At 40.4% G+C, this 16,746-nt stretch overlaps 1 protein-coding gene across 2 annotated transcripts in view; it reads left to right on the top strand.

Moving 5' to 3' along the window:
• The window catches only part of carmil2 (capping protein regulator and myosin 1 linker 2), an 80,555-nt gene that overhangs the window by 21,528 nt on the left and 42,281 nt on the right, over nucleotides 1-16,746 (top strand). For both annotated transcript variants that reach the window (XM_081607664.1, XM_081607663.1), the window contains exons 15-21: nucleotides 136-212; nucleotides 1,655-1,759; nucleotides 2,962-3,031; nucleotides 3,143-3,224; nucleotides 4,351-4,447; nucleotides 5,961-6,015; nucleotides 6,851-7,023. In XM_081607664.1, coding sequence (XP_081463790.1) covers nucleotides 136-212; nucleotides 1,655-1,759; nucleotides 2,962-3,031; nucleotides 3,143-3,224; nucleotides 4,351-4,447; nucleotides 5,961-6,015; nucleotides 6,851-7,023 — 659 coding nt within the window. The remainder of the gene's footprint in view (nucleotides 1-135; nucleotides 213-1,654; nucleotides 1,760-2,961; nucleotides 3,032-3,142; nucleotides 3,225-4,350; nucleotides 4,448-5,960; nucleotides 6,016-6,850; nucleotides 7,024-16,746) is intronic.

The following is a 16,746-nucleotide window of genomic DNA, read 5'->3' as shown; positions in this document are numbered from 1 at the left end:
GAAATATTGCAGCTACCAATTTACTTATAGCTTTAAGAGAAAAACAAGCAACATATTCTGCCAGTTTTATTTTGTCCTGAAATGTTTGAGTCCTCTTCTTTCAGTAACAACTGTTCATTCTAATGTGTCGTGCAGCTATTTGTTTCACTGTCTGCTGGATGTTGTTACAAGCTGACTCACCTGAACCTGGCCAGAAACCCCTTCAGCCACAGGTCAGTTCCACTCTCCAGGAACTGCAGGAATCCATCAGTCTTTGGCTTTTCTCAGAAGAAAGAACTTTGCTTATGAGCTCCTCTGAACATTACTGAAACACATCATTGCTATACTATATGAACAATGTCCACAGAAATCCGAAAAGTACACCCAAATGCACCAACAGTGCAGGAATACAGATAATCTGCAGTTAGGTACCGGGTTCCGTTTCAGACGCTTTCCAGCAACAGATCTGAGACCTGATCCACTAATAAATATTGTAGGCTTACAAAGAGACATTTTTATAATTTTACTATAGACAATTTAATTATGATGGTACCCAGGTACTATTTTTATTTGAAAGCAGTAAATGCTGTGTAATTTTTATGAGTTTAATGTAAAAATGATCTTGTATTTACAATGTTAAAAATTATTGCAAATTTTATCTCAAGTGCAAAGTCATTTGCCATAGATTTATCAGCTTTGTGATTCATAAATAAAGTGGAACCCTACATGGAAGAGACTGTGACAACCTTAAACTGGTTCTCAGTCCTGGTCCTCAGGGCCGACTGTCCTTCAGGTTTAGGGCTTCCCCTGCCAACACATATCTGACTTAAATTAGGTGAATAAGAGGTTTTTGCAGATGATGACATGCTGAGGAGGTAACAATGCAATTTAAATCAGATGCGCTGGATCAGAAACGCATCTAAAACATGAGGGACGTTGGGCCCTGAAGACCAGGGGTAACAACCTTAAATACCAAATTGTTTAAAGGCTTGTATGTTTTTCCCAAATTGTAAATATGAGTTTAATCAAGGTATATTTCTTTCCTGTAAATGTCACAAACGGAGTAAATATGCAATACTTAATAAATCCAGCAGAGGGCAGTCTTAGTTTGCACACAAGTCAAAATTATTTTAAATGGGAGGACAACTGCATCTAGATGAGTGTTTCTCAACCCTGGTTCTCACAGCCCCCCTGCTCTGCATGTTTTAGATGAGCCTCTATTCCAGAACAGCTGATTCAAATGATTGCATGACCATCAAGTACTACAGAAACTTGTCAATCGTCCAGAGATACAATTCAGGTGTGTGGCAGAAGGGAAATACCTAAAACATGCAGAACAGGGGGGCGATGAGGACCAGGGTTGAGAAACACTGATCTAGTGTGTTGTTGCCATCTCCTACAACCCAGGATGGATAGTTGGAATTAATGGACAGGAATTAACATCACCTTGTTTTTTACTGTAGTGAAATGTTTATAATGTTTCCTATTCACCCATGACAACAATATGAACAATACGGCTTTTCCGAACTGATGATGATATGGCCAAAATAACTATAAGACAAAAATAAATGTAACAAAGTATGATATATGGACATTAAATGCTTTTTGTGCCTCAGTCCATTGTCAGAATAAGTGTTAAGAGTACTGACGTAATCAACTTTCTACATCTGTGCAGGAAAGTGCGGGAGGTGACCAGGAGCATCCAGGAGTTCTTCAGTCAGAGCTGTGAGCTCAGATTCGTTGGCCTGTCTGCAACCAAACTACCTCCACAAGCTCTCAGGTGTGTTTCACTCCCTGCTAAAACTTCTCTTTATCAGAACCTATTTAATTTGACAAATAATTCATTAACATCTGAACACAGAATACTGAATTCACAAAACCAAGAATAAACTTTTATTAAAATAAAAAGAGGAACAACAAAACATGAACTGAAGGTGCACAGATTCAAGTGGTGCACTGATGGGTGAGGTGTACTGTCCTATATCTTCATGGAACTGATACAGAATAGAACCACTCTTAAAAGCAAAGCTACAATGAATACCATGATCCCCAATTACCTGAACATGTTTTCGGAGTGTGGATCCTCCCACAGAGAAACCCTGAAGGCTCAGAGGGAATATGGAGACCCCAAACAGAAAGGGCCAGGGGACCATCCAGACAGCAGATAGCAAGGACTGCCGTTAAGGACCAGGACAGATGTCTAGTTTTATTTTATCTTTTTTTAACTACTCTTTTTATGCAGTTGATCTATGTTAACAAGCTCTGAGGACAAGCAGCCAAAATGGTTTCCTCTGCAGGGTGTCCGGGCTCTCCCTTACCCCTGTAGGGTGAAAAGCTTGGTCCTCTGGTAGGGATTCAGAGTAGAGCTGCTGCTTCACCACATCCAGAGGAGCCACATGAAAAGGCTCAGCATCTAGTTAGGATGGATGCCTCCCGGGTGAGGTGTTATAGGGTATGCAGTGGGAGGAGAGCCGATGGATGGATGGATGGATGGATGGATGGATGGATGGATGGATGGATGGATGGATGGATGGATGGATGGATGGATGGATGGATGGATGGATGGATGGATGGATGGATGGATGGATGGATGGATGGATGGATGGATGGATGGATGGATGGATGGATGGATGGATGGATGGATGGATGGATGGATGGATGGATGGATGGATGGATGGATGGATGGATGGATGGATGGATGGATGGATGGATGGATGGATGGATGCTGGGCAGGGCTGTTTTTAATGTTGGGCTTGAGGAAGAAAACCCAATAAAGAAATGAACACAAATCAATGGAGTTGAATTTGTGTGTAAAAAAAACCAAAATGACATGATATCAAGTTATATTCCAAATCTGGAAATTCCTTTTGATCATAGTGAGTCAGTTATTGAGGCATTTTTACTTGTAACTGGAGGTTTGTCTGAAGCAATTATTCAGCACTTTTAACTAACATATGGATCATTTTCTTGTTTTGCAAACAGGTTATTGCTGCAAGGTCTAGCCACCAACACTCGTCTCTTTGGTTTGGAGTTAGATCTCAGTAGTTGTGAGGTAAACACCACACTAACACACTGTTATGCAAATTTTATGGTTTTTAAGTTATGATCTTAAGCAGCAGTAATAAACGAAGAGTTTTTTTTATTTTTGTATATGTGTGTGCAGCTGTGTTCAGCAGGAGCCCAGGTGATACAGGAGCACATCTCTGAGGCGAAAGCGATCAGAAGTTTGGATATTTCTGACAACAGTATGCAAAGCCAAACTGTGTGCACCACACACTGCTCTGTATGGGACAAAGTGGGGTGAAGCCTAGGGCGAGCTACAGGGGGCAACAAGTCCAAACAGAGTGGACACAGAGGCAGACTCCCTTTCTGGGAATCACCCAACAAAAGAAAAATATTTTTAAAACAAAAATTGCTTCCATGTTCAGGGTTTAAATAAATAAGACAATGAGAAATTGTTGAATTTGGAGTGTAACAATTTATTTATACTTTCTGATTAAAAAATGACAATGCACTCCAGTGATGTAGCCACAGTTATTTTCAATTTAATGCACTTCACTTTACTTAAATAAATTTGATTGAACAATAAAAGTCATGCATTAGCATATTGCATTATACACTGATCCAATTTATAATCAAACATATCTAATTAAATAGAAATAATTCCAAAACACTTCAATTAGTATATCTAGGCTGACGTTCACAGTCAGTTGCAAACAGTTAAACTGCAGCCAGTTATAGAACAACACAGTGAGATTCAGTTGATCATCAATTGCCAATTAGTACAAATCTGTCTATGTGAAACCAGCAGATTAAAACAAAGGTTCACTTCACTACAATCCCCTATTATTTGAAAGCACAGGGTGACAGTGGGGAGGAACAGCTTCTTTGTAACAGGAAGAAACTTCTAGCAAAACCAGGTCAAGAAAAGAGGATTGACTGAATGATGGCTATACTCATTAATATTAGGAAAGCTAATGGTGATATGGTGATTTCTACCAAAGGTAAGGAAACTATTGCCAGTAATAACTTCACAACTGTGTGTTTTTACAAGCTAAAAAAACAAGTTTCTCCTTTCAGGGACAGTAAAAGTACCTGAAATGATTTAGAAACTCACCTGGGGGGGAATGTCCGTGTATTTTCAGGCAGTTCGTTTTTTTTGTTTGAAATGAAAAATGAGAAAACGGAAATAGATTTGTTTTTTTGTTTACTAAACCAAAATCGGAAATCGGTGGTCTGTGTAGAATCTCATTTTTCATTTCAAACGAAAAAACGAACTGCCTGAAAATACACGGACCAAAAATCCATCTGATTAGTTATCAGCTTTGTGACAGTGTCTCCTGTGTTTCACCAACTGCTGTGTAATTACAGGTTTTGAGAATGACATGGTGACTCTGGTTCTGTCTGTTGGTCGATGCCAGTCTCTTCATCACCTTGCTCTTGGAAGGAACTTTGCCATGAAGTCCAGGTCTGGTGAAGAAGACACACAAATTATTTTACTCTGAAGCTGTTAGATGTGCTGCTTGCTAATTTAGTTTAAGAAACTGAGATTAACATATCATCTACACAATTATGTATCCCATGTTGCCAAACAGCTCTGACTGATTAAGGGCTTAGTTGGATCAGACACTGAGACATTTGTGACCTGCTGGTTGCTGTTGGCTACAGCCCCATTATATCAGAGTATGCTGTCCTATGAGTGAAGGTCAAGCATTCAGTGCATCTGGAAGTGATTCACAACGCTTCAGTTTTTTTTTCAAATGTAGCTATGATACAGCCTTATTGTACTGTGCTAAATTAATATTTTTCCTCAATTCTACACACAAATACCTCATTATGACAATGTTGGAAATCTTTTTTTCAGTTTTGCAAATATACTAAAATAAGAAAATATTTATGTAAACATAATTTTTTAAAATGTTTTTATCTTTAATGAGTTTGCAAAACACTCAACATTTCCCGACATAGCCACATACCTCAGGCCCCACCAACAACTTCAAAATAAATTCATTTACGTTTGTCACACTTGCAATAAGAACTTTTGAAATCAGCTAATAGTTTGGGTGAGTAAATTTCCAAGTCTATGAGAAAAGCATCACATAAGTATGCTTGTGTTACTAAGGTTGGTCCATGGTAGGCTTCAGCAGTGATGTGGGGACCACAGCCCCATCCCTCAGCACCTGATGTAGGCAGAGATGAAACCCGGGTCACAGACATCCAGAGACTTTGTTAAAGTTAACAAAATCAATGCTGATTATATGATTGAAAACCTAGATTTGCAGTAAAATAATACTAAGTGTGATGTGGATCACAACAAAACGGTGATGTTCTGCATGCTCTCCGATTCCTCCTCTTGGCAGCAGTAATAGATACTTTGTCTCAAATTTATTTTTTGCAGTTCAGTTTTTAAATCCTGCTCTGGCACTGGCTAACAAGGTTAAAAAAAAGCAGTAATATAAGAACACATATTAATAACTAAGACACTCATAGTGTTCCTTCATGTTTCTGACAATATATCAGACTCGACACATACAAACACATTTATGTTTACGCTCTGTTTTAATAGGACTTGTTGATAATTAGTTTGGAGCAAATTTCACCGGTTTTCCAGTTAACAAAACTATTGCTCCTGCTTCACAGATGTGCTTTGTTTAAAATTACAGAAAACATAGTACTGCTATTTGAGCTGCACTCTGGGCAGCTCCCTCACCTACATCACAAGAATCCAATTTATATGTAGTTAAATCCACTAATCAGGTCACTGGTTACAGTTTACCAAGCCAAGAACATGAAGATAAACTGAAAGTGCTAAATAATGGGTGCAGCTTAAATTATTAGGCCTGCAGCAGGTATCAAAGCTCAATTAGATTTGGGCCCTGGGAATAGATTTCTTATATTTTCCAAACATACTAGTAAATTATTGTCAAATGTTCCTGACATGTTGCTATGTGTTTGCATGCTTTTGTCTTGATTCGGAGCAGAGCTCTCACCGACCTTCTTCATCGCATAGCGCAGCTCATTCAGGATGAAGAGTGTGTGAGTGATGTTATTTTCCTCTCATTTATTTACTGTAAGTTATTAACATTATACCCTTAAATCAGCACAATTTTATAAAATGTTAGATTGGCTTGCCTTCTTGAGTCATAAGTGATATTTAGAACCATATTCAGATTCATGTCACCTAAGTGTGTAAAGCTGCTTTCACATAGGAAGCAGCATGCACTGAGCTTATTACAGGGCAGAAAAAGTCGCAAAACTGTTTTACAGGATATCAGTTGTTAAACAGATGTGTCAGTAACTCTGTTACCTGACAGTAAGAAAAGACAATTGTTTTAAGCAGAAAATATAAAAATCTAATTTCCGTCGCATTTTAATCTCACTTTTGAGTCCCATATTGTCAGTGTTTATCTGTATGTCTTTAATCTTGTGTCAAAACCTCCTGAGACATTGCTTGCTTCATGTGCGCATCAGTTTTTGTGGACATGCATCAGGTTGTCTCTGATTAGAGGCATTCTGTGCATCGCAAAGCTCTGCTCTGCCATCGAGCAACACATTCACAAAAGCAATGCCCAGAACTTTTATGTGAAAACATCGGTAGACACTCACCAGACTGTAGTATTCAATATTATTGTTAATATAAATGTAATTAATACTTATTGGAGGGATTTCTGAGGTAATTTCATTTTATTTATACAGCACATTTTCAGCAACTGAGTGCTTTACAAGAGTTAAAAGGAAATACAAACAAAATAACAAGCCAAAGGAAAGTTGGTTTCCTTTACTCTACTAATGTAATGCAATGTAAAGGGCTCTAAATGATTTTAAATTCCATGTTTATTTCTTCTTACCAATCCTGTGTGAATGTCTGCAGCCCCTGCAGTCTCTCTCAGTGTCTGACTCTAAGCTGAAAACAGGGATGCACATTCTGCTCAGCGCTCTAGGGGGTCATGCTACTCTAACTGAGCTGGACATCAGTGGAAACAATATTGGAGACACTGGAGCCAAAATGCTGGCAAAAGCCCTGATGACCAACACCATGCTGAGGTACAGAAAGAAGCAGAAACACTTGATCTGATGTCTTGTTGTTTCCATACAGCAAATTTGGAAGTGTTCCATCAACTCCTACAGAGTTAAATTCAACATTTTGAAAGTGTCTATATTGGTCCACTCTGGATGTAGAAATTACACTTTTGAAAGTGTTATTTGTGATATAGTTGAATCAACACTCACAGTAGTTGAAATTAAACACACAGTGTTGACTTACTCAACACTAGTGTTGTAGCGACTGCCAAACAAAGTCGCTGAGCGGCTGATTAGGGAAGTGGTTGTTGACGCGCTAGCTGATCAAAACGTAAATCCAAGCTGCAGTTGCAATGATTTTATTGTCAATATCCAAAAAGCAAACAGTGTTCAAAGGCAGCATAAAAACGGATCCGTAGAATTAAACAGTGATCAAAAACAAAACATAGCGGTCAGCAAAAAAGTAGACCTCCCCTATCACCCACTCACTGAAGTCACCCAGCTGAGCAACAGGTGATCTACAATCACTAATAACACCACGTGATCCCGTGCTACACCTATCCACAACATTCCGGCCCCTAATTATTACATCATTACACCGTAATAATTACTCAGACACCATAACCTAAGACATACACTACATCAAAACACACAATGACATAACATAACACATTCAAACAGTCCATGAAAGTCATAAGCAAATAGTCAATCATTTCTTCTTTTCTTCAAAATAGTCCATCCATAGTCGGTCAGTCATAGGCCAGAGGTTACCAGCACTTAGCCTAAATATAGTCAGTCTGCGATGTACATCTAGTTGTGGTAAAGTCAAGTCAAAAGGTCATGTCAAGAGTTAAGTCAAACATGTTATCTTCATTGATCGAATGTCTCCTGAAGAAGGCATATCTTTGTGATGGGTCTGCATAAGCAGCTGGTTGGGGTCTTAATCCAGACCCGACGTACAAGTCCATTTTTATCTGGCATAGTTTCTGTGATTCTACCGATGATCCAGGAACCACGAGGTGCAGAGTCATCCATTATAAGGACCACATCTCCAGGAACAAAGTTACGTTTAACCTTCATCCACTTTTGGCGCTGTTGAAGTTGAGGCAGATATTCTTTAATCCATCTCTTCCAGAACAGATCAGATATGTACTGGACTTGTCTCCATCGTTTTCGTGCATAAATATCATCTTTCTGGAATAAACCTGGTGGTAAACTTGGATTAGACTTGAGTAAGAGAAGATGGTTCGGTGTTAGAGCTTCCAGATCATTTGGATCAGTGGATTCCAGTGTAATAGGTCTACTGTTGAGAATTGACTCCACTTCACAGAGAGCAGTTTGAAGTCCTTCCTCATCCAGATGCTGTGTCTGCAGGGTAGAATTGAGAACTTTCCTGATTGAACGGATCAATCTCTCCCATGCTCCACCATGGTGTGACCCTGCTGGAGGATTGAAGATCCATTTCACTCCCTTCAGTGACAGCACATCAGAGATCTTTCCTTGATTCCAATATTCAATCGCTTGTCTCAGTTCGCGCTCTGCGCCCACAAAGTTGGTTCCATTATCGGACCACAGCTCTTGTACTTGGCCTCTCCTTGCAATGAAACGTCGTAAGGCGTTAATGAAAGAGTGTGTCAAGAGAAGAGGCAACCTCAATATGAACTGCTCTGATTGCCAAACATGTGAAGATAACTCCATATTTCTTCACAAGACTTCTTCCACGCTTCACTTCAAATGGACCAAAGTAGTCCACTCCAACAAAACTAAAGGGGGGCTTCTCAGGTGTCACTCTGCTTTCAGGCAGGTCAGCCATTTGTTGCTGGCCTGCAGCTCCATGGAGCCGTTTGCAGATCACACACCTTGACATGATCTTTCTAATCAATGCACCAGCACCAGGAATCCAATATTTCTGATGGAGCTTTGAGGGTATGTGGTTCCTGCCACCATGACCCACCTCTTTATGGATGTATTGGAGAATAAGATAAGCAATATGAAGATCTTTAGCAACAATGATAGGATGTTTAGAATCTTCAGACATGACAGCCCTGCTGAGACGTCCTCCAACACGCAGCACATCATCTACCAGAACAGGATTTAACTTGTATAGGTGACTGGTTCGTTTGACGTTCTCTCCCTTTTGGAGACAGGAAATTTCCTCAAAATATCTTTCCTTCTGACAAAACTTGATTATCTCTATCTCAGCATCCTCAATCTCTCCCAATGAGAGAAAGTCAGTACACAGCTCACCCCTCTGATGAGCATCTTCAGGCTGGGTTGTTTCAGATACAGGCTGAAAATGTGTCTTGTTTCTTTTGTGATGCAGGAGTATTGTTTTGAATCTTAAAATCCAACCCATCACTCTGACAAGACGAGTCCAGGATGAAACACGATGAATCAAAAGAGCCAAAGGATGATTCTCATCTTGTGCAGGAGAAACACCAACAAAAGCAGAAACTTTGACTTCAGGGTCGTCATGTAGAAGTTCCCGTAGGTTCTCTGGGTTTACAGGCCAATCTGTCTCTGGCTGTGTAAGAAATGCAGGACCAGATAACCATGTAGTGTCATGTAGAAATTGCTGTACTTTCATACCCCTGGAGGCAAGGTCTGCTGGATTATTTGTTGTGTTCACATATCTCCACTGGGAGACATCAGAAGCCCTGAGAATCTCTGACACTCTGTTTGCCACAAAAACACGGAACCTGCAAGTCTTGTTATTGAGGTATTTCAATACAGAGGTGCTGTCTGTCCAAAACACTGAATCTAGGAGAGATAGCCTTAGTTCTCTTTTCCACAGTATGTCCATGCGAACTGCCAACACGGCTGCCGTCAATTCCATACGGGGAATTGTGACCAGTTTTAAAGGTGTTACCCTGGACTTCCCCATTATAAAGGAACTGTGCATCTCGTAGAGACTGTTCTGCAGCAGGAGGTAGGTAACAACACCATACCCCTTCTCACTCGCATCTGCAAAATGGTGCAACTGAGCAGTGGTTGCTTTTCCAAAATCAGTAGGTTTCAAACATCTTTTGATGCTAATGTTGTCTAACAGTTGCAATTCCTCCATCCAGCTTTTCCACTTTTGAGCAACAGCTGATGGAATAGCATCATCCCAACCTATTCCCTTCTGACACAGGTCTTGCAGGATTCTTTTAGCTATAAAAATAACAGGAGCTAGGAATCCCAAGGGGTCATAGAAGGTGCTAAGAGTGGAAAGGATCCCTCTTCGGGTCAGTGGTCTGTTTGGGATGGATATACAGAACTTAAATGCATCTGACTGTAGACACCACCATACTCCTAATGCACGTTCAACAGGCAAAAGGTCACAATCCAGATCTAGGTTTTTAACCTCTTTGGCTCGTTCCTCTTCAGGTATTACTGCCAGGACGCTGCGGCTGTTACTTATCCACTTTGTTAAGTGGAAGCCACCTCTGGCGCAGATGAGTCTGAGGTCTGAGTAAAGAGATATGGCTTCCTCTTCAGTGTCTATTGAGGCAAGGCAGTCATCCACGTAGAAACTGTACAGAATGGTGTCAATCACCTGCTGGCTAAAATCTGCTTTGTTGTCTTCTGCACATTTCCGCAGGGCATAGTTAGTACAACTCGGAGATGATGTTGCGCCAAATAAATGAACGCCCATGCGGTACTCCTGCATGCTCTGATTGAAGTCACCACCAGGCCACCAGAGGAACCTCAATAGATCAGAATCTTCCTCTGGCACGCGCACCTGATGGAACATGGCTTCAATATCAGACATCAAAACAACAGGCTCTTTTCTGAACCTAGTCAGCACGCCGATCAGGCTATTTGTTAAATCAGGACCACTCAGGAGTTGTGCATTGAGAGAAACGCCCTGGAATGATGCAGCACAGTCAAAAACGACCCGAATCTTTCCCTTGGTAGGATGGTACACCCCATGGTGAGGGATATACCAAACCTTTCCATCACTGCGCTCCAAGTCTGTGGTTGGCACTCTTTTTGCATAACCTTTGGATAGAAGATCTTTCATGAAGGCAGTGTAGTCTTTGTGAAAGTCTTTATCTCTGATGAACCTTTTCTTTAAGCTTAAAGCCCGTTGTTCAGCGATTGCTCTGTTATCAGGCATTTTTATGTCTTGGTCTCTCAAAGGCAAGGGAATGTTGTAGTGTCCATCACGCAAAGTTACTGTCTTACTGGCCAACTCTAGAAACTTGGAGTCTTCCCTTGACAGCCCCATTTGCTCATCATGGCTGCTTTCGGGAAAATCTATCTTGAATTGTTGCTTCCATAGATTATCCAATGTAACAACAGAAATTCTGTTCATAGTGACAGCTGACAGACAATTTGGTCTTTTACAGCATTCTCGGTCAATCGGCCCATTCACTGTCCAGCCAAGCATGGTTTTAATGGCGAAAGGTCCATCACCTTCGCTCCTGATGACCTCTAAAGGTTCTAGGGCTCTGGGCATGTTCATGCCGATCAAAAGCTCCACCTGTGCTTTAATCTCTGGCAAATGAACACGCTTCAAATGTGGCCAAATATCCAAATCTTGTTGCTTTGGGATATTACTCAGATCTACCGGCATTTTATGCTGAGTAAAGAGGTCAGGCATGTCATAATACAGTTCGCTGTCCAATCCAGCAATTTCAAGTTCAGGTACAATGAAGCTGTCCACAACTTTCTCTTGTCCCATGGTGCGCAAGAGAATCTTTGTTTTTCTCCCAGTGAGATTCAGCTTATCCAAAAGACCCACTGTACAAAAGGATGCTGAACTTCCTTGGTCCAAAAAGGCGTATGTTTCCAGTGTTCGTTGACCTTTCTTTGATTTCACCTTGACTGGCACAATGGGAAGTCGACAGTCCTGTTCACCGGCCCCAGTAAGACCACTAGACTGGACTGTGACAGGAGATTTCACTGCTTCAGTGTCTAATTGAACTTCATTCTTCTTCTGGTTGTAAATATGGAGTATGCTTGCATGTCTGAAACCACAGATTTTACATGAAAGGCGTTTTCTGCATTCTTTGTTGATGTGCCCTGTGCGCAAGCAACCAAAACAGACGCCATTTCTCCTAAGAAATGAAATCTTCTCATTATGAGGTTTCCTTTCAAGCAGAGAGCATAACTCCAGTTTGTGTCCACCTTTGCAAAACAAACAAATCTTCACGTCAGTCTGATGGTCTTGAGCCTCTGACGGATTATTTGTCTCCACAGCAGAAGTAGTGATGCCAAAACTACTTCCTGTGGTTCTTGGGCGAGAAAAACGTTTCCCTCCATCTGTGCTCTTGGCTGATGGATTTGTTGATGGAGCATCACTTAATTTTCCAAACACAGGATCTGTAGTAATTTTGACTTGACGCTCAATAAACAAAACAATGTCCATGAATGTTACTCTTCGATGCTGCTTCTCCTGAATGTCACATGCTATTGCTCGCCATTTATCTTTTAACTTATATGGCAATTTTTTCATCACAGCAAGCATATTAGCAGGTGTGTTTTATTCAGAAAGATCATGGAGCTCCTCCATTGCATTACAACACCCACGTAAGAACAAACAGTATGCCTGAAGAGCTTTTCCATCTTCTGATTTAATTGATGGCCATGAATGAACTTTATTCAGGTAAGCAGATGCAATAACATGTCCATTTCCAAAATGTTCATACAGCATAGTCTTTGCTTTTGCATATCCACCACCATCAGACATATGTTGACAGCTTTTGACAAGTTCGTTGGGCTGCCCCCTGGTGTACTGTGCGAGGTAATGCAGGCAATCGTCAGGATCGCCAGTCTTTGATTCAATGACCTGTTCAAACGAGCGTATAAAGGCCTGGAAATGAAGCGGATCGCCATCAAAAGGTTGAATTTCTCTTTTAGGTAGTGAAGAGAGACTTTGTTGACGAACCAACATGCAAGTTAACTCATTTTGTTTCTCCATAATGGATAACAGATTTCCATTGGTTGCTGATTGAGCAGCTTGCTGCAGAGGCATATTTGATATTGTTCTGCTTACAGGGTGAGAGGATCCAAGTAGAGGTGCAGACTTTTTCACCTTTTGTTGCATTGGTTTTATTTGAAGCTCTGCATTTTCATTAATCATTTTCCTCTTTGTCTGTAGAACAAAACTATTAGCATCTGCATTAAGAGTTTCAATAGTATTTCCTTTTGTTTTAAAATATGATTCCATTCCATTGGATTTCCTTGAAGCTGAGCTTCGCACTGCAGATCCAGTTTTCAGCACGTTTACTTTTGCAGCAGTTGCAGCTATTTCTGCTTCCAGTTGAAGCTGTTCTTTTCTTTTCCTAAGTTGCTCCTCCTGTTCTTCAATAGCATGTTTTTCTTTCAGCATATTTTGACGTGTGAGCAAGGCAGCCATTTCAGCTTCTGCCCTGAGACGTGCAGATGAAGTTGATGATACTTTGGAGCTTGACTTGCTTCCTTGATTTGAAACACTATCAGATGGCAACACATCATCTTGAATGTCATGCTGGAGATTAGCAGATAACTGAGGCTCCATTTGTTCTTGAACCTCCATTTCTTCTCCTGATGGAGTTTCCTGTGACTGTAATATGTCAGAGGATGGCCTGCTTGAGTATTTAATTGTTTCAGAAAGCCATATTTCAACATCCTCAATAAACCCTTTGTTGTATTTAATGATACTTGAAAACCATGTATTTTGTTTATCTTTCTCATCAAGCGGAATGAAAGGCAGCAAAGATTCATGCAACACAATAGCATCATTAAACATGTGTGTTAACTCATCCAGCTGTGATTTTACTTGTGAATAATTTTTATCATCTTTCATCAACTCTTTGAGAGATGATATTTCATCTTTCATTTTCTTTACATGCTTCTTCCGCTCTGTTTGGATAGTTTCAATTTTATTTGCAAGAGCTTTCTCAGTGAGAACAATCGTTCTTTTATTCTTTTCAGGTTTTTCAACAGACACAGCAGATGATCCATTCATTTTAATCCAAAATAAAGGAAACTTCCAGGTTACAGCAAATCCTTAAACTTTATTGAACGCACGCAGAGCCACAGCACACACTCGCACACCAAAATGCCGTAGCCATAGTCCACAGCAAAACGTAGCGGGGGGGCGTGTCACAGCAATAGCTTCACATGGCAGAACCAAACTGCGCTTAGAAGAGCGATACGCAGCACCAAACATTCAGGTTACATACCACTGTCGTCTTCTACTTCTCTGTCAGGAGATCCTCTTTCATAGGTGCAGTGGCGGCGGTGTGTGGCTCGCGTTGGCGTCCCAGCTGTGCGAAAAACTCCGTTGTGCCTTTTTTTTGCTGACAATAATGTAGCGACTGCCAAACAAAGTCGCTGAGCGGCTGAGTAGGGAAGTGGTTGTTGACGCGCTAGCTGATCAAAACGTAAATCCAAGCTGCAGTTGCAATGATTTTATTGTCAATATCCAAAAAGCAAACAGTGTTCAAAGGCAGCATAAAAACGGATCCGTAGAATTAAACAGTGATCAAAAACAAAACATAGCGGTCAGCAAAAAAGTAGACCTCCCCTATCACCCACTCACTGAAGTCACCCAGCTGAGCAACAGGTGATCTACAATCACTAATAACACCACGTGATCCCGTGCTACACCTATCCACAACAAGTGTATTATGTCAAAAGTTAACACTATGAACGTAACACAGAACAGTGTAAAGTACATATTAACATAGAAATCTGAGTTTTGAAATACTACTGGCAGGGTGTGCTGTGGTGGCAGAGGGGTTAAGCACAACCCACATATGGAGGCTCTAGTTTTCAATGCGGCTGTCATGGATTTACTTTCCGGTCTTCCCCTTTTCTCATTACCCACTTTTTTTTGTCAATTTACTACCAAATAAAAGCCACTAGAGCAATTAAAACCTTTTTTTTCAGTAACTACTGCCCATCACTAATCCCCAAATTCATTTTACAAAAACACCAGCACCATTTGCAGTATACAATCTACTTTTATTTCAAAACATCAAACAGCACTGACAGCAATATACAACAAAGGTCATACATTTATGGTACTTTGCACTGAAGGTGAAGCTTTGAAAGTTCATTGGATGGTCTTGTGATCACTGATGGTGAAGTGTTTTTGGTGCTGCTCTTGTTTTTGCCAATATGAAGGAGGAAGACTTTCAGCCTGGAAGGAAAAACAGGAAATATAGCAGAAACATTAGGATAATAAATAAATATTTTAAAAAGAGGTGTGAATAAAACTAATCATTCACCTGTGTGTGTCACCATCATATTCATTCAAATTACTCTGCTCACCCGGTTTACAAGATAAAGCATAAAAATGTCAGAAATAATTACTGAAGAAATTAGTCAGCTTATAGAAAATTGTTTGGACAGCATTAAAAATCATGCAACCTGTCTGAAGAAATGTGTTGAAGTCTTCATAACAGGCTTCAGTCACCAACATGACACACTGACAAAGAAAAAACATTTTGGCAGTTTTTAGATGTGCGACAGGTACAAAACACCAGTCAAATGGCTTAATTGCCTCCTCATTGTGTAGATATGTTTTCCAGAGTCTTGCTAATCACCTAATTATTCTATTCAGGTGGTGCAACAGCGGCACATCTAAATGTTGCCGGACAGTGGCCCTCCAGGGCTGGAGTTTGACACCTGTGGCTTAGATCAAGCCAACGGTCCAGCACAGCTACTCCCCCATTTTGCAGTCTACAGCCAAAAACTCAAAGAAAACGACCTGCAGCTAAATAATGTTAACTCAAATGGCCTCCAGGTTTTCCAGAGAGTTTCAATGTTAGGTTAAGATAATAAACAGTCGTATATACCGTGATATCCAAACATATAAACGTACGTTAAGCAAACTATGTATATGAATCGATACTCTTGCGTAAATGGAAAATTAATGCCTCCATAAAAAATAGTCAAAAACATAATCATTTTAACATGGAACTTACCTTGTTACAATAAGCTCCAGACAAGACGCCATACTGCTGCCTCCGCTCCTCAGGCAAACATGTAACCTAATAGCGGAACAAGACGGCGTCGGTCGGGTAGCGGGGCTAATGACCGGGCCCAAATAATGAAGCTCATGATAATTTAACTTTACAACATAGACATGCCCGCAACAGTGGAGCTAACAAGTTTCATCACCACACTATGCGACTCTGTCATTCTGAAGTCCATCTGACATGAATTACAATAAACCAAGAGAACAACAGAAACATCAGGCTACTGGTGAAACAACACAAATTCAAAACATATTAATGTAGTCCGTAGAAATGCTCTTGATTGACATTTGTTGCCAAGTGACTGATGATGACTTTGGTGACAAGCTTTACCCAGAATGCACCTGAAGACAATGACGATTCATTTGTAGTTTTATGTGTCATAAAGTTAAATATAAGAGTGAAAATAAAGCCAGTTATATAGCACAACATTTTCAATATTTTACACCCGCTATGTCACTAAAATCAGTCACTCTGGTAAAGTTTTTAGCAACCATGAGTTAACAATGGAGCACCCTACTATATAACCTACTATAACACTGGAGAGGGTTCACCTTTCTAGTTTTTGTCATATGTGATTAAAAAAAAAAAAAAATGAAAAAACGAAAAAACATTGGATTCCTAAAGGCATATTCTGCCTCCCATGTGGGTCCCCTCTGCTGCAACTCCCACCTTATTTGTAGCTCCTTCCCTGAAGTGATGCTACAATTGTGGGAGGAACTGTTTGATGTTGATTTCTAAATCGACACCAGACTGAGATACTGTTGGTGCTAATTTAGAAATCAACACTGGG

The sequence above is a fragment of the Poecilia reticulata genome, chromosome 6 (genome assembly GCF_904066995.2).
Source record: "Poecilia reticulata chromosome 6, P_reticulata-male-v2, whole genome shotgun sequence".
Classification (NCBI taxonomy): Eukaryota; Metazoa; Chordata; class Actinopteri; order Cyprinodontiformes; family Poeciliidae; genus Poecilia; species Poecilia reticulata.
Note: the sequence above shows the minus strand (reverse complement) of the source record. Positions and strands in the feature narration are given on the sequence as shown.